The 17,991-nt window shown below is 42.4% G+C and overlaps 1 protein-coding gene across 1 annotated transcript in view; it reads left to right on the top strand.

Annotated features, from left to right (window-relative positions):
• LOC310913389 (glypican-5-like) overlaps nucleotides 1–17,991 on the top strand; it is a gene marked incomplete at its 5' end in the record, with an annotated part of 336,550 nt that overhangs the window by 8,544 nt on the left and 310,015 nt on the right. The window contains one exon of the mRNA XM_083868783.1: nucleotides 15,360–15,521. Within this exon, the coding sequence (XP_083724909.1) occupies nucleotides 15,360–15,521 (162 nt within the window). The remainder of the gene's footprint in view (nucleotides 1–15,359; nucleotides 15,522–17,991) is intronic.

Below are 17,991 nucleotides of genomic sequence, written 5' to 3'. Positions count from 1 at the left end.
TGTATTCATACATGTGTGATTAATGAGTAAAGTTTTAACTTGTGAAATTTCACAGCACAAGCTGGAAGAATACACAGAGAAATTAAACAATGGAGGAATTTTGAGTATCTCAGGTGAGACCATTACATTTATTTTGTGAGCTCAGAAGTCTCAGGGGAGTATCATTGATACATATCCTCAGATTCTGTCTTGCATTTTGATAGCTAAAATATAGAAATAAAGAGCAAGTGTGCCCAGGCAATTGCATAGAAACTTGAGACCTGTGGAGGACAGAATTATTCCCCTAGAAGTTGTCTTTCCTCTCTTTGCCTTTGAACATATATATGCACTTAAATTTTATATATATTTTTTCTTTTTTTAATTTTTTTTTTTTTTGGTCTTCTGATGACTCTGCTTGATTCCTGGGGTCATGGTCTTTGCCTCTGCAGAGTTCTTCCATCCCATGGTGGATGTGACAGGGTCCTGGAGCCCATCCTCCTGTGACGAGCTCCTTGTGACAAAGAGCCCCTGGGCAGACCACTGTCACCTCCTTTAAAAACAACTGAGAGACAAATTTCAGAGAGCTGCACTTGCAAACCTGACAATATCAGATAGGTCATGGTAGCTTTGTTTGGCAGCTAGTTAAATTGGATAGTTGGGCACATCCCTAGATGTTAATGGTTAAATGTATTCATTGTTCCAACAAGGCCCCTATTCATAAGGGGACTATTCTGTGCTCGTTATGCATGCATAATTCCCATTAATGCTCCTGGGGGTTAAGGGTGTATAGTGAGGGGGGAAAACGAAGCTGCTGTTTACATATCCATGTTTGCACTCAGAGAAGAGGTTTTGTGACACGGGAGAAACTGATTGTGTTTCCACAGATCCCTTACCTTTAAGGAAATCTTTAAATCTTTGCTTTAAAGAGGAAGTGAGAATGGGGGAGAAAGTGACACTTGCATAAGCACCTACTTCCTTGCACACCGTATTTGTCAGTGATCAGAAATATTTCACCAGTGCCATTATTGTAGAAGCTTTTGAAAGTAACAAAGTGGTTGGAAATTCAGGGTTCTTATTTGGATATCAAAACAATGACTCTGAATCTTTAACTTCTGGCAAAACACTTTTGCAAACTTTTGACTCAACCTTAATCAGGGTGATGAGATTTTCTGATTTATTATACAATATGGGTGTTTCCATAGAAAACCTTCAGATTAAGATTCCTCACTCTTAGGTGCACATCAAAGTGGTGTAAAAGCCATAAAGAAGCTCAGCGCTGCCTAAGAAAGCCTTTCAAGTTCCAGCAAGTGCTTGAACTACTGAAGGTTTTGAAGTGCTCTAATCTCTGACATGGGTGACGTGCTAGGCTAGCACTTTTTTGTTTTGTCACAAATCATCCATGCACGTAGTGCAAAGGGACCCTGACAAAGTCATTTTACTTTTTAAAAGGGCTGTTTTTTCTCCTACCATTATGTCTCCCATTCACATCTACATGTTTGCTTCCACTTTGTTCAGGTCTAAGTAGCAGGGCATTTGCATAGTCTTCCCTTTGTTCTTGGTAAATATGGAGTAAAATGAGCAAGATCCGTGTTGTGAAATTAAAGCCCTACTCTTGAGAGATCTTAAGGGCCAAATCCTCACAAAAGGTACAGCAACGTAGTGCCAAAGGAGCTGGTGTCCAGAACAGCTTGCTCTGGGTGTTTGTGCTAGGAAATGTGAATAAAGGGAGACTAATCTGTTGAAAACTGGATGTAATTAGAAAAATACACTGCTGAGAGCTGCTGAAAGATTAGAATAACAGAAAATAGTACTGAAAGAGACCTGAAGTGATCATCGGGTCCATTCCCTCTACTTGTGGCCAGAATAAACTGTTTAAATCAGTGAGAGAAGATCACAGCCTGTTTTGTCTGTTTGTTCCAGTGCTTAATTACCCTCCTGCATAGCTTTTTTTCCTAATGCAAAACCTAACTCTTCCTTGCTAAAACACGGCATTATCCTCCTCTTAGGACCTTTCTCTTTGCAGTAACACTCCTGTGACAACTGCTCTGGTTTGTTCTGCTCTGAAACAATGCTCTGTGCTTTTGCACTGCTCCCAGAGCAATAAGCTTGTTGGTGTAAATGAATCTAAACTAAATTTGGGTCCCCATGCACCTGGAATGAATGAAGTGAATTCCAGATGTGGTGACTCACTAAGGATTATAACTTGGTGTTTGAGCCCTAAGAATGGGTTTCCTCGTCCTTTATAAGTTTGCGTATTGTGAAGAAGGAGCAAACATAGAGTGTGGGGATATAAAATTCCATGATCAGGAAGGCAAAATAACAAATTCACAGATCTGCCATGTAGTGGTAGATGGAAGCATGCAGAAAAAGCAGTTTTCAAGTGATCAAACTTTGAGCAGCAGTCGAGTTACAAGGCTGCTAGTGGGAAACTGCATTGTTGTAGAAAGGCAACATGAAGATACCTGGAGACATGTGGAGCATTTGCTCCTAACTTAAATAAATGTTCACCCTAGATTTTGCTGGTAGGAAGTAGTTCACTGAATTGCAGGTGTGTAGGCAAGATGGCAATTAGGCTACTGAAAACAGAACGCAGTGATCAAAATTGTAAGTCTTGCAAATAGACATGAAATTTCCAGGGCAACTCTGATTATCTCTAATTTTTCAGGTTGAGGGGATCTCTGGTCCTTAACCCTCTGTTTTTCAGTGTTTCACTGTTTTGGGGTATTAATTCTTGAGCAATGCTTTTTGTTACTGATGTAGGGAAGTTATTCTTCATGGCTGAAAAAGGCTCAAAGATAAGCATTAAGTCCCAGGTGGATTTGGTCTTGCTCCAGCATGCTCCAGATCCCTGTAATCCAGCCCTGTGCTGCCAGCAATGTAGCCATCCTTGGCATGATGCTGTGCCCAGATTCCAATCATTTTCTGCTGCTCCAGGTCAGAGCTTGTGTCTTGCCTCCCCAAAGCACATCTATCTGTCTGTCTGTCTGTCTGTCTGCAGAGTGCTGCATTGCTGAGCTTTATGAGACTTGTCCTGGGAGTCTCTGAGAGTGAAATCATGGAATGCTTTGGGTTGGAAAGATCATCTTGTTCCAGCTCAGGGACACGTTCCCCTAGACCAGGTTGCTCCAAGCCCTGTCCAGCCTGGCTTTGATCACTTCTAAGGATGGAACATCTGTAACTTCTCTGGGTGACCTTTGCCAGGGCACCCTCACAGCAGAGAATTTCTTCCTAATATCTAACCTAAATGCACTCTAAGTTCAAATCTACTCTCCCTTCTGTCACTCCATGCTCTTGGCAATAATTCCTCTCCATTTTTTTTTGGTAGGTTTCTCTCAGGTACTGGGAGGCTGTAATTAGATTACCCTGAACCCTTCCCTTCGGCAGCCTGAACAATTCCAATTCACTCAGGCTCTCATTGTAGGAGAGGTGCTCCATCCCTCTAATCAAATCTCAAACCATTATGTCCTGTGTTCCTGCTCTATTGTCCTTCCATAAGGAAACACAAAAAAAAGTAGGAAATGGAAGGCTGGAGTGATGTTTTTGGAAGCAGAGGCTTGCTCAGTAATATTTGGGGAGCAGCACCCAGGGATTTACATGGTTGCCTCATGATGGTGGTGAAAATATTCCCTCCCTGCAACTCACAACAAGGTCCAGCTTTGAGAAGTGCAGTGTTCCTTCTCTGGTTACATGGGTGGTTAAAAAGGGTGGTGTAATGAGTGTGAAGGCAAGAGAACAAAGCATATGTAGAAAAACCACTGGCTTTCCAAAACAGAGTAGGGCTTTTAAAAAAAGGAATTGGAAGCACAGTTCTCAGAGGAAGGCTGTCAGACTTCTGCTCAGAGCAGACTTGGCTTTAATCTACTAATCTAAGTTTTGAAGTTTGGGAAAAAATATATCTGTTACCATTCAGAGCAGCCCAAAGTTGTGTTTGGCTAAAGCATCACATTTTCAGTTTCAAACTGCAATAATCAAATTTACTCTTTCTAATCTGGTTTGCTTTAGATATGTCAGGAAATCTAAACATTTGCATTCCCCAAAAAGCAGCTGTGGTTTGGCTGTACCTGCTTGGTCTCTAAAGCTTACTGGGAGCTTCCCCCTTGCTGGTAGCAGACCTGCTGTGCCTTCTGTGATAGAAATAAACCCCAGCTGGGATGAAAAGTGTCAGTGTCATTTGTTGGCAGGGCTGTTGGCTTCATTTTGGGAAGTTTGTTCTAAGTCACTATCACAGGTGCCAAAACATGAGCTGAGCAGCAACGGGCTGCCTGGGGCCAGCTTGTGTCAGCTTGGCTGCTGTGTCTTGGTAGCTGCCATCCCCTGCCTGCCCCTGGCTTTTCCAAGGGGGGATTGAGCAGAGCCAGCACTGCCTGTCCCTGTGTCCAGCTGGATCCAGGCAGCTCTGTGACACCGGGGCTGTGCTGGCCACCCCAGAGCTCCAGGAATGCTGGTAGGGCTCAGTGGGACAGCACCAGCCAGAAGGGAAGGATAATCACTTCAATGTGCTGCGAAGGTGCCTCATTGGAGTGATGTTAGGGGAGAAATATGATTTCTTAATTTATCTAGCAGGTGCAGAGGGTCCAAATCAAAAGCAGGTCTTGGGAAAACACTGCACGTGCACATAGCAGAGGGCACTCTCCACTAGAAATTGCTTACTACTCTAAGCAAGCTAATGGAAGAGATCTTCCTTTTTTCCATGTCTGAAACAAAGTGTGGAGCCTAAGGGGCTGGCCTGAGGTCAAATGGACATTTTGGTATTGCCAAATGTAGGAGCCCATCAGAGGTTTCCGCACTGGGTTTTGAAAGTTGTTTGTCTGTGGCCTCAGCTTGAAGGCTTCTAATTTAGAGCATCCTCCCTTCAGCCTTTGGGAAACAGTATATCTGTTTCAGAAGCCATTATCCTGGCTCAAGAAGTCCCAGAAAGATACAGGTTTTCCTGCTGAACACACTGCTGGGGTCCTGGGGTGGGTGGTGGAATGTGTCCTGAGCAGTGAGCTTGGCTGCTTTCCAGCGTATGGGTATGGCTGGTAGCCAGATGTCAGAAAATGGCCCCATCAGGTCAGATTTCATTGTGGACTGTCTGTAATTCTCCAATTCTTCATTCCTTATCTGCTCCTGGTACAATCAGAACATCCTTCATAGTCTAGGCAGACAGAACAAAGCAAAGCCAAAACAAGTAAGAAAGGGCAGAGGGCCAGTCCCATCCTAAGCACTACCATGTGCTTAAGGGGAAAAACTGTTGTGGCCCTGAATTTCATGGGGGGTCAGGTGAACTTTGCTAGTGGGCCCTCACTGCTTTTTAGACCAATGAATGATGTTACCAAGTCCATGATACGTTTGGGGTTTTAGCTGCTTGAACTTCCATTGGTTTTTGTTGAGTGGATGCAGCTAAAAACCACAAGCACTCGTCTGAAATCCAAATGCAAGTTACTCTAATTAAAGCGTTTCAAAATCATTAGTCTTTGTAGGCTCATTTTTCTCTAAATTTTGATTTTTCTTATTAAGGGCAGGTTTTCTTGGGTTTCCTGGCTGTGATCCGTGTTCCAGGATCTACTCAAGAGTTTGACCCAAAGTTCTCTGGGTACAGAGCTGTGTTAATCTCAAACTGCTAAACCCCGACATGAAACCCAGCACAGTGTTGTGTCTGATTGTATTTCATTGTGTTTTGTATGACTTGATGCCACTGGGTGTCTCCATTGACATCAACATCAGGGGGTGCTGAACCAAGCTTTCTGATATTTTTACCTTTCTTCTTTCCTGCACATGTGGTCTGGTGTGGGACAAGTGATCTGAGCATAAATCTCGGTTCAGCCAAGACCGTTAAAAACAGGCTCCTGGCATCCTGTATGTGACCTGTGGGGCTGTGAGCTGGTTCCCCTGCATGGTTATGCTGATTGAGTGTCCTTGTGCAGTTACTTGTCACGTGTGTTGGGCTTTTTACTGTCTCTCCTGCTGTGGGATGCCTCCCGATGCCTGTGGGTCCAATTGGAGGCATCAAATTCCAGTGTGACAGCAGTGACAGCAGTGGCATTGTCTGCATAGGGAACCACAGAGAGGGAACGAGATGCAGAGACCTTGTGATGCTGTAGTCTTGCTGCAGCCTGTTTTAATTAATTACTGTGTCATGGGTGATGAAGTTGAAGAATTGGCCCTGGTGAGGAGTGTCTTGTCTAGTAAGCAGTTGCTTAGTTTTGGTTCAGCTCTTTTGTGTAAATAGTATCAAGGGTGCAGGGTGCTTTTCTTAAAATTCTTGGGTATTTCACCTAAGATTTTATAGTTTCCTCTTTCTTCTCCTTAAAAATAAAAGTGATAATGGGATCCTAAAGAAATCTGTTCAAATGCTGGTAAAAACTGTTTGAAATCAGACATTTTTCATTCTTAAGTCATACACAAAAATGAAGTTACAGACTTACAGGACAAGCTCATTGAAAGCAGTATGGATTTGGGTCTTAAAGTTAGTATTTGGGCAAGACTAGTACATATTTTTAAAAAAGAGAAAACAGCTGTCCTAGCACTTGACTTCATGTGTGGCTTTCAAGTGAAATGGCAGAAACAGAAGTACTCAAATTTTGGGGGGAAAAGGGAGTATTGAGGAGTTGCTATTCTTTTTCTTTCAAATAGTATTCTTGCAATTTCCCTTTCTAATGGTCCAAATGTCCAATAGTCCCTTGATTCCTTTAGATTTATATTTGCTTTTGTTTCTTCTTCCAGTCTAACCTTCTTACAGATTTTTATGTTGATAGATAAAATTGAGAAGAATAGGAAATACACTTTATCATGAACCTGTCAATATCTTTGAAATTTTCTGTGCTTTGCCACCTTATATGGATCTTACCACGGCAGGTAAAGCATATTAGGAAGTAGTTCCTAGTAAAAGGTTGGTAAAACAGTCGTTAATGTCTGAATTATCATTAGGGTTTGAAGTTGAGATAAATGAGGTGATTCACACCTCTCATAAAGAATTTTATGTCCTCCCTGTAGGACTAGATAGGCAGGTGTGTGATTTGCATTCAGGTGTTTTTCCCCTAATTGTACAGGGCTAGAAACCTAATTATTTCATTTAAACACAATTCAGTTTTGTTGTAACATCTGTTCAACTTCAGGCTTTCCACCTCTTGTGGTTTCTGTGGTCAGTCTTCAGGTGAGGCAGGGTTCTGTGGCAGTGAAGTGCTGTCCCCTCTGGAGAGCAAAATGCAGCTGTTAGTTCATTGTTGTCCTTGGATGATATGGAGTAGGAAGATTGACTGGACTCCTCTAGAAAATATTTTGGATGCATTTATGATTTTGTGGTGGTGGTGCAGAAAATGTATGGGATTTACTGCTTGGAATGTGATGAGACATAATGAAAGATGAGTCACAATAGACTCTAAATGAATGAAAGTTCTTGTAATTTTTCTCTCACCTCTGCATTCAGTTATAAATGTTGTCCCAGGAAAACAGAGGAAGGAGTTGGCATTGCAGTAAATGTAGAAACCCCCTTGCTGAAGATCCACTGGTCTCTACCAGCCTAAGTTGTTTTATAATGTACTTTTTGTACATCAGTCTTCATGTATCTTCAGTATCAACTCTAAGTGAAAAAAGGATGGATCTTTGAGAGTGTAAATCTCTTGAATTTGCATGTACGTGTAGTTAGCAAGGTCTTTAGCAGTCACAGTTCTGCTGCCTCCCAGACAGATCCACATCCAAAGAATATCTCACTTAGCAGTGGGCTCATGGGAAGTTATTAAATGTAATCAGCGTTAAAGAATTCCTCACCCATGTAAAGAAGTGCAAGGAATGGAGCAATGACCACAGTGCAGTTCCTGGGCATGGCAGGCAGTGCTCGCCCTCTGCACCTGCACGTACCAAGCTGAGTCTCTTCTCAGATGCTCAGCTGTTAAATTAAGAGTTTGGAGTGAAGTTCTGTAAGGTGACTTTTTGCTTTCCTGTTGAAGATTAGGGCTGGTGTGGGGAAGACCCAGAGAGAGGGGATGGTGAACTGTGGGAAGTTTATCACTCTTTGTTCTTTCAAGAGTCTGTTTACCAGCAGTAGCATTATGGATGTTTGACATTGATGCCAAAGATGCATCTTCCAACACCCTGCTGACAATCAGGCTGTTCTGGGAAACACTGGAAAATCTCCAATTTTAGGTGTTTTGTAGATGTGTTACAGGACTTTTTATTCCTGTGTGTGACTTCATCCCCTGTTTCTTCTGCCAGAGGTCTGGCAACAGGCACGAGACAAGGAGCAGTGACTGCAGCTGCCCTCTTAGCTCTTTGTCTTCAGCCTCCTGGGTACAGCCAGACTTTCTAAGGAGCAGCCTGGAGAATTGAGGATGAGTGATACGAGAAAGTCTCTCCTTGCAGCAGCTGCTCTTCCTGGCAGGGAAGCTGTGGCCCATGGGCTGGAAATGTGTCCAGCTGCTCTGCTGCTCCAGGATGTCCCAGAGGTGTGCAGAAAATTGGGGGAAGGCAAGGAGAAGGGGACCTGAGGGGCCAGGGGAGGATCAATAGATAGGAATCTTGTCTGAGGAGAGGGACTTTGAGGAGTGAAGGGAGTGCCTGGTTTGTGCCTGTGTATATTCCAGTGAGTTGCAGGGACATTTGGTTTGGGGAACTCAGATGCTTTTTTCCCCTCATTGGGTCCAGGCACAAGACAGGTTCTACGGAGCACAAGCCAAGGTGGAATTCCTACCAGGCACTGACCTATGGGGGTAGGGCAGAAGGTGCTTTGGGAAATATACCAAAAATCAGAATACAAGAGCAGTGAGAACTAGGCAAACAGCAGAGGGAAATGGGAAAAACTTGAACAAAATGTACTTAGCAACAGGCCTAACAACATTTCATTGTGCAGATACTGCCCTTAAGAGCTGTTTGGAAGAGTTCCTGCTCTGGAAGCAGACCAGGGCTGGTGCCTGATGGTCTCCAGCTGCCCTGCAAGCTGTGGCACTTGCTGATGCTGCCAGATCTCTGGAGTCATGACATCTACTGCTTCTTGCTGTTCCCCTTCTGCGCCACTCCAGGTTTCTACCACCCTTAGATCTGCAGGTTTAATTCCAGTGCAATCAAGTGGTTCTTCCATTTTGTTGGGTTTTATACTTTTTCTTTAATGTCTACTCAAGAACTCTTGAGCAAATGCAAGCTATTGGACTTGACAAAGTTGGAAGTAGCTACACTTGCTAGTAGTTATGTTGGTAGGTTATCTAAGCTGTGCTTGATAGAACTTGAGGTGTTTGGCCTTTTAGCTCAAACAATCTTTTAACTTTGATTGTTTCAACTGAAATAGCACATCTGCTCATAGCCCTAGTCATGTTTCAGTGCATTTCAAAGGAACAGTGAGAATGCAAAGTCTGCTGAGCAAGTTAAGCAGTATCTCTGTTAATGGGCATTATAAAAGAAGGGATGGGGGAAAGGTAATTTTCATAACTTGTGTTTTCCAAACTGCACTTGTAAAGCTTCATGCTGGACGTATGCATGTTGTCAAGTTGCATGTAGATGGGTGGGATAAATTCAGGATCTGCTTTGGTATTTCATGAGCTTTTTGATTTCAAGGGACCTTTTAATGTGCTGCTTGTGTGATCTTTATATTAAAGCTGATAGTAGGATTATTTTAACACAACAGAGGAAACACTTAGATTGGAAAGTTCTTTCCTAGTCAGAAAATGTGTGTGGGAGGGCCTGGCTCCAGCATACCTGAGGCAGGAAGAAAAGATAGTAGACTCTGCTCCCTGGAGCTTACCTGCCTTTTACCCCTAGTCCAGAGAGCAGGTTTATTGAGTTAGCTGCTATTCTGTGTCCCAGAGCACTGGTTTGGTGATTTTCATGCTAATTCCTGGCACTACTTCAAGCGTAGTAACTACCATATTTTACACACTGACAAATAAAATAGGAGCTGTTTGACTCTGTGCACGTTGAGTTGATGAGTTGAAGATACTTTTCTTGTCTTTCTAGTTGAAAACATTTTATTACTTGCAGTGGGGCTGAGCTGTGCTTAAGGCTGTGCTCCCTGCTAGGTGAGGGTGGCCAGTGGATGAGTTCCTTGGCAGCAGTCTTGGGTGGGGATGGTTTTAGCACTGCTGAGGGGCACAAGAGCTGCATGAAAAAAGAACCGCATAAACTTGGGGCGGCCTACAGTGGCTGGATTCTCTTTCCTTGATGTGGCTGTGCTGGTGTGGGCTCTGCTCACGCCCCAGGTATGCAGGGGGAGCCCTGGTTGGAAATAGCTCCTTTTTCATTTGATTTGGCCTCTTCCCCTGAATTAGTTTGTGTTTAATTGCTGAATTTTCCTCAAGCTGAGGCAGCAGCTATACCAGACAGATGAGTCTCAAGAAGGATGAAGTGTTGGCTCCTGTTCAGCTGGGCCAGACACAATGCAAGGTACTTTTGGCACCTTTCTCTGTGTTACCAAGGCATAATCAGTCTTGGAGTCTTTGAAGATATTTGTACAACATTAAAATCTTGGGCTTTGGACTAAAGCTTTGTTTGGAAATACTGTTGAAATATTTGTCAAAATACAAAGGCAAAAACTGTCAGAAGACAGATTGCACTGAGCTCACCCTCTGATCTTGCTTGCTCAGGACTCTTCTGTGCAGTGGAAATTAGAGGCTCAGCTTGTTTAAAAAAATAAATCAGCTTGTCTGAAAAAGTTGGTGCAGGTTAATCAGTTTGTGTTAAGTTTGGCTTTCTGGTATCAGAGTATGGCTTTTACGGTGTGTACAGCATTTTAAAGACAGAAGTATTAAACTACATGGTCAGCTAACAAAATAAATACATATTCCTTTTGGAAGAAGTTAATTTTGTTTGCTAAACAGGCCTCTCTGCTTTTGGGAAATGATACTGATTCAGCTAGTTTTAATGACCAAAATCTTAGATTTTATTTGTAACAAAGCTCAAAATGAAGTCACAAACTTTTTGATTCAAAACAAAAAGTTCTCTGAGCAACACACAACAAAATACTCCACAGCTGATTTTGATAGACTGGACAGATGGATGTCAGGTAAAGATACATGGTTTTCTGTGCATTTAACACCTAAAGGAATTTATAACTGTGACACGGACGTGTCTGAAAGTGATGGCTTTGGCATGTATTAATTGCTTTGGGATTGCACGGTAGTTTTCAACAATGATCACTGATGCATTCCAAAACACACATGCTTTAGACTCAGGTAGTTTTTTTCCTGCACTTCTGAATGTGACTTTTTCACAATGAGGCAAGATACTTTATCCTGTTTTTTATAATAACAGCAAGGGTTTAAAGTCTGTAGTTTTTCTCACTTTAAAAAATAAGCTGGGCTACAGTTTTAACCAGTTCTCAAGGGAAAAAGACCTGAATAGAAAAATAACATACCTAATCAGCACAGTAATCCTTACATCTGATCTGAAGCAGAAAATTAATTTGTTTTAGGAAAGCTATAAAGCTTTTGGAATTGAAGCCCAGTCATGTAGAGTTGGAAGTGTTCTGCTCTGTCAGTAAGTTAATGCATAAGAAAATGAAATGGAGAGGTGCCTTGGATGCAGGTGCTTTGCATCTGTGGCACAGAATCTAGAGAAGGGCTCCCATCATGGTCAGGGGCTGAAACACCTGGGAATAGAGAGCTGGGTTTGTTCAGTTGTAGGAGGATTAAGGGAGGCCATACTGCTGTCTTCAGCTGCCTCTTGGGACAAAATCCAGAAAGTGGAGTCAGCTTCTTGTAGGTACACGGCTGTATGCTGAAAAACCACAGAAGTGAGTTTGAACATGGGAAATTATTTTTAGATAGAAATTTTAAATTTACTTATTTTACCATGAGTGTAGTCAAATACTGAAACAGGTTCTGAGAGGTTGTGGTATTGTTCATCTTTGTAGATGAAACTTGACTGGATGAAGCTCTTATGTAGTTAGATCTGCTTTAAGGGGGAGGTTGAGGTAGAGGCTTCTCCCAAATTACTAATTAGGAAATGAGAGGCAGCTTGGGGAAATCTGGTAAGCAAGTCCTAGAGGGAAATTAAAATTAGCAGGGTGAAATCCTGAAATGATGCTGTTGGTAACTTCTGTCTTTCAGGAATGGTGCTTTCTCTCTGGTGTATTGCATGGCTTTGTTCCTTAATGAAAGGGAGGAGTTTGCCCTTAAGGCTGTGTCCCGTGGCTGGTGGGCAGCGCACTGAGCCGGACATTGGGGTGCTCTCTCTCTGGGGGGCTCAGCCTTTGTCAACTGCTCCTCCTCTCTTCCCATTGAAGGGGGTATTCTTCATCGAGATGAAAGAGATGAGGTAAACTAAAATTAGTATCAGAGTTATTAGAGACATTAAGATATTACTAATGAGTTCTAATTTAATCTCGGCACCCAGGCATGTATAGCAGTGAAACCTTTTATTAGGTTTCTATAATTGTGTTAAAAGTGATACCCTGAGGCTAATAGTGGAGCAAATGAAATTGCCAGGCTGTGTGCATGACAGCACTGACCTGACAGTCCTGTGAGGAGAGCAGGGTTTGCAATTTTTCTGGGCTCTCAATGCTCTGTGTTTTACATCAGGCTCCTGAACTGTCAGGGGCTTAGTGCTGTTTCTATTTAAGAGTGCCTTCTGTGCCATTTTGGCTCTGGACCAACAAATCCCAGTCTTCAGGCTCCTGGAGCATTCATCAGGGGAGATAGCTGGGTGGGGAATCCCAGAGGGCAGTTCCAGCTGAGATATCTGTATCCTTCGAGCTTTCTGGAGGAGAAGCAGGTTCCTGTGTGCCTCGGTTCCCAGGGGAATACCAAGGCCAGCACAAAGTCAGTACCTGCCATTTCAAAACTTTCTTGATACAGGTCTGAGCTTTGCAAATCCCCATCAAACAAAGCTGCAGAGGGCTGCTGTAAGGAGAGGTGCTCTGGGTGTCAGCGTCTCAGCACTGCAGATGCCAAGCAACATTGACAACCCCTCTGCTCAGGCCCCTGTTTGTGTATGACCAAATTGCTCTGCAATCTGTGTTACAATTTCACTCGTGCTTTGGTGGTGCAGGTCAGAGCAGTGGTCCTTCCATGACCCCCAGTTACTTGTGACATGACAGACATGCTCAGGGGGGGAACTGGATCAGGGAACCTGTCCAAGTTAAAATTAGCCTGTCCAAGAAGCTAATTTCAGCCTGGGCCAGCTTTTCTGGCAGCCATGTTCAGATGAGCGTGCCCAGCCGGTGACGAGTGCTCAGCCCTCCCTCCCTCTGCTGCTGCTTCTGGCACAGCCTCCAGCAGGGTCTGGTGCAGGAGCTCAGGGATTCTGAACAACCAACCAATATGGTTGAGCAGAAGCCATTCATTGTTTACATTAAGCTATCTTTATACATTTTAAAACTATCGTTCATGCGATCACGCATTACTTGATTGGTGCCTCTCTTTTTGGCATTATGTCCACGCATTCAGCGTGCACTTTTCAGGAAGTATGATTGGTTACCATCCAGTGCTTTATGGCCCTCCTTTATCTAGTTCTTGCAGTCTTGGTATTCTGTTCCTCAGCCTCTTCCTTCTTATTTTAGAACAATTTATGTCTTGGTAACTTTGACGAATCTCAGAGGGTTCTGATAGGAATGACTAAAGATGGTTTGGCTGGAGCACACTGTGGCCTAAGCTGTTCAAATATGTTGCAACAGTTCAGGGCTTCACACTGCAGGGGAGAGAGCTATTGTTTCCCATTTTGGGGATTAGATTGAAGTGTGAAACCAATCCACCTCCAAAATGGTGTCCTGGTTCAGCTCAGTCTGTGACAACTTCCATCTTTGTTTGCAAACTTATATAAAAATGTAGTGAATTGAAGTATTTTACTTTGGTTTTGACCTTCTTGACATAAATTAGCTGCACTTCCAAATGAGAGTTGCTGTAAACTGGAAGTAACATTTTCAAGTCAAATGAGATGTTTTAGCTAACTCTGTGTTTTTATTTTTTTTACCTGGTGAGGGAGATTTATTGAAGCTTCTCCCTGTAGGTTTGGTAAGCTGGTGACCTGGAGCTGGCTCTGAGCAGAGCTTGCTCCTTTGGGGATGTCTGCTGATTTTTCAGATGTCTGCTGCATCCTCTTGTTTTTAGTTCAATGCTCAGTTCCGTGGAACATTGTTGAGCATTAACCTGCAAGGCCAGGTGTGAGGGGTAGTGCAGGTGATGGCTCATTAACATTTCCATCCCAAGGCCTGGTCTGGGTTCCCTGCAGTGGCCTGGCTGAAAAATCCTCTGGAGGAATTGTGGCTCCTTGGAGAATGGGGGCTGTTTCCATCCAGGTGTGCCCTCCAGCCCTGTTGGTGCTGTGTGGGGAGGGGTTGCCAGTGCTGTTTGCAGTGGCTGAACACAGAGACCCCCCCTTGGGCACAGAGAGGGGCAGTGTGGGGACACACCAGCTCCAGTTAAAACAGCCCCTACAGCCAGGTGTGGGCTGGGAGTGGGGAGCTTTGGCCACCTGTGTGGCACTGGCCTTCCTGGGAAAGGCTGTCTCCTTCCCAGAGCCTGATGGATGGGATGGAGGTGGACACTTGTGGCCCCTTTTCCTCAGGGTCTCTGTCTTGAGGGGGAAGGACGGAAGCCCCAGACTTAATACTGTGTGACTCTGGGCTCTGGATTTGTGTGTGCCCCTGGCTTTGGATTTCCTTGCTTGACAGTCTCTTGCTTTTTTGATTCCCCTTCTAAAAACATGTGTTTGTGGGGCATCAGAAAATACCCATCTGCAGTCTGTACCAGATCCTTTCTGGCACCTGCAAACCCCGTGGTGTAGAACAAACAGACCCTGAGCATGTCCATCACAACTCTGTGATGTAGGTTTCCTTACCAAGGATACTAAACTTGCTGAGACATACACAAACAAAGATGGAGTGATTTTAAAAAACCAAAAACGTTCTACAAGAGTGAAGTCTTTAATCAACTTTCTCTGTAGTTACAAGGTGAGAGTGATTTCAGTGCCTTTAATTTTTTTTTATTATTTATTTTTAATTTTTTTTTTGTGAGTTGCATAGGAGCTCAGAGATTTTTTAAGAAGGTTCCCATAGTTTAAGAGGTGAATAGGTGATTCCTTGAGGCACAACGTGGGTGAGTGTTGGATCCTAATTTGGTTATCACTCACACATTGAAGTTTTGATACCTTTAGCACAAGGTGTACAGGGGGAATATTGCCCTTTGGATGGTGCAGCTTCATGGCAATGATTCTGTGTTACCTGTGTTACCTGTGTTTGTGTCCAGTGTTCTTACCAGTGAAAAATAACTCATCAGCTGATAATATCATGTTACTCAAATGAAATAATCACAACTTTGTGTCCTGCTGACAGCAGCTGAGTTTCACATTGTCATTCCTTGTGGGTTCTGTCTTGTTTCAGAATTTAAAATGTATTGCTTCTGACGTTAAGACACATTGCTTTTATGGTGTAAGTTCAAGGGGTTTCTAATTTTTGTGTTTTTCTCGTTTGCTTTAAGAGTCAGATTTACAGATCTGTCAGCACAGGGCACCAACATGTTGCACCAAAAAAATGGAAGAAAGCTACCAGGCAGCTGTTCGAAGGGAGAGGACTCAGAGCATCCAGGCACTGAACTTTGAGCTGAAGTACATGATTGTTGGTCACATCACAGCTTTTCAAGGTAGGAAATTTTGAGTAATTTATAGCAGTATCCTCTGCAATCCAAAGAAAAGCTCTTATCTTTATTTTTATTCCTCTTGCATTGCATGCTGTTGTCACAACCTTATGCTTTGCTTCCCAGTTCTTTGATGATTGTGCTTTTGGATAAAGGTGATGGCACTTAATCTTGACTGGTATGTTAAGCATCTTCCTAAATCTAATTAGGAATAGATTTAAGCTGAGACTTTGTTTCTGGGGTTAGTGTGGATTTTTTAAGGCATTTTCAAGTATCTTTTCAGTGCCTGATGCTCATGCTTTTTGATATTCTGTTGTGTTGCCAAACCATTTACAGATGTAGAACATTAAATGAAGATGCATTTGTTTGCTGGAGCTGAAAAATAAGTGCTCTAACTGATATGTCAAATGAGAACACAGCTCTTGGTTCATGACAAAATGCAAGAGTGCCTTGCTCTAACAGGCACATACCAGAATATTGAGGTCCTTTGTACAGGTTGTTATTGTGCTGTTACAGGGAGGAAAAGGCTTGGATAGAACTGGGCACTGTAGTGTTGGTTACTGGAGGCTTTTCTATAGAAGGGCATTTAAACTTAGGCTGTGGACTTTAAACTTATGAGAGCTGAGTGATTAAATCAGTCAATGAGTGATGAATCCAGCTTACTGACCTCTGTGGGCCTAATTATATGCTTAATTTTAACTCTGCTTTGCTGTGTTCAGTGCCGAGCACCCTTGTGGAATGGGTTCTGAAATGAAGCCAGTAGTTATTAAAATACCAAGTGTTGAGGCCTGGATGGTTAAGCCTATTGTTAGAAGGCAGGTTTTATCAGTAGTATCTTTTTTTTGCCTGGTTTCTCCCATTTGAGTGAGAATACTATAAATAGAAGATGTGACTGACAGTTGATAAGAGACAGCATATTAGCTAAAATTGGCAATAAGTGATGGTGAAAATCTGAAATAGATGTGAAGGGGCAAGAGAAAAAGATTTTTCTGATTTTGTTTTTTATATCTTCCCTTTTTTTACCCATGAGTGAAAAATGGCATTTTGGTTTATTTTACAATTAATTTTCGAAAATGTTTGATATCCCCTTTCATTAAAAAATTGGCTTGGAGGGCACTTCAGAGGAGCAGTGTAGTGAAAGGGTGGCTGTTGGCATTGTTAAATGCTGGTTATTCATTCAAGCAATCTTTCAGTATTATGATGGAATAAAGGTAAGGTCAGAATAGATTAACCTACCAGCCCCTTTAGGTCAAGCCCGAGGTTTTATTGTCCATTGCTGATGAAGCCTTTTGATGGAATGAAAGCCGTAGTTAGACATTTCACACAGTTTAAATTTACAAGCATTTTCTGGAAGTGGGTAAATAGGTTGTTTGTTGTGACTTGCTGTGGCTGGCCCTCTGTCTGCATTAGGTGGGAACACTTGAAAAATGTAACTTTGCTGCCTTGCATTGGGAGCTGCTTTTGTTCTGTGGTTCAGTCGCAGGTGTCAGTGAAAAGCCTCTCTCTTTATCTCGTGCTGGATAAACATTCTGTTGCTAAGAGTGGGGCTGTGCAAGACATTTACTGCAAGAGAAGATCTTTGCATTGAATTGACTCTGTCTTTTTGGTCTGTTTTCACTTGTTGATGTTTTGAATGATAAAGTGAATGTGCCAACAGCACATTTTATACTCTGAGCAAAGGAAACCCTGATTTTAGAAGCTTTCAGATGCTTTTTAGATTTCATGTTTCTTGCAGCATGAGAACTGACTCAGACTTACTGAAAAATAGCACTTTATTCATTTGTATAGAGTGATGTTTACTTGTACAATTTTCATGCACAATTTACTTTGATAAATACACATTTTTAGTACTGTTAGTTTAGTCAAAGCAAAGCAGTTAGCAAAGTTATCCTTGCTGCCTACTTCTGAGGAAAGGAAGTCTTAGCAGCTTTTATGCACTTCAAGCAGACAATACTGTTAATATTACACCAATACTGATGAAATAATTTTCAAGGTTACTGCAGTGTAAAAAGTGGATTTTTAGTAGTTCATATCTGAGAACATAGTGTTGGGAGTTAAATTTCATTGGGAAAAAGAGACAACTATTTTGGAAGGGGAGATGACCAAAGAGAATTTTTTTTTTTTTTTTTTTTTTTTTTTTTTTTTTTTAATTTATCATCTCCTTATATTCTTTCAAAGAAGTCAAAAGGCAGTTCTGGAGACATTTAAGTGCCACAAGTATTAATAATAATGAGCTTTGTCACATGAGTAGGAGTTTTGATATTAATTTGGTTAAATATTCCTTCTACACTGCCTTTGCATTGCATTTGGCTGTGTGTATTTTGGACTTGAAGAAATACTGGTTTGGGTTTTCTTCTTGAAAGTGAAAATGTTATTTAAGTAGCTTTGCCCACAGCTGAAATGAGACAATTTTCACAGGTGCTGGATTTAGTTGTGCAAAATAATTAGCCTGTAAGACCTGATTAAATATATCACA

The sequence above is a fragment of the Zosterops lateralis genome (genome assembly GCF_965231275.1).
Source record: "Zosterops lateralis genome assembly, chromosome: 10".
NCBI lineage: Eukaryota > Metazoa > Chordata > Aves > Passeriformes > Zosteropidae > Zosterops > Zosterops lateralis.
Note: the sequence above shows the minus strand (reverse complement) of the source record. Positions and strands in the feature narration are given on the sequence as shown.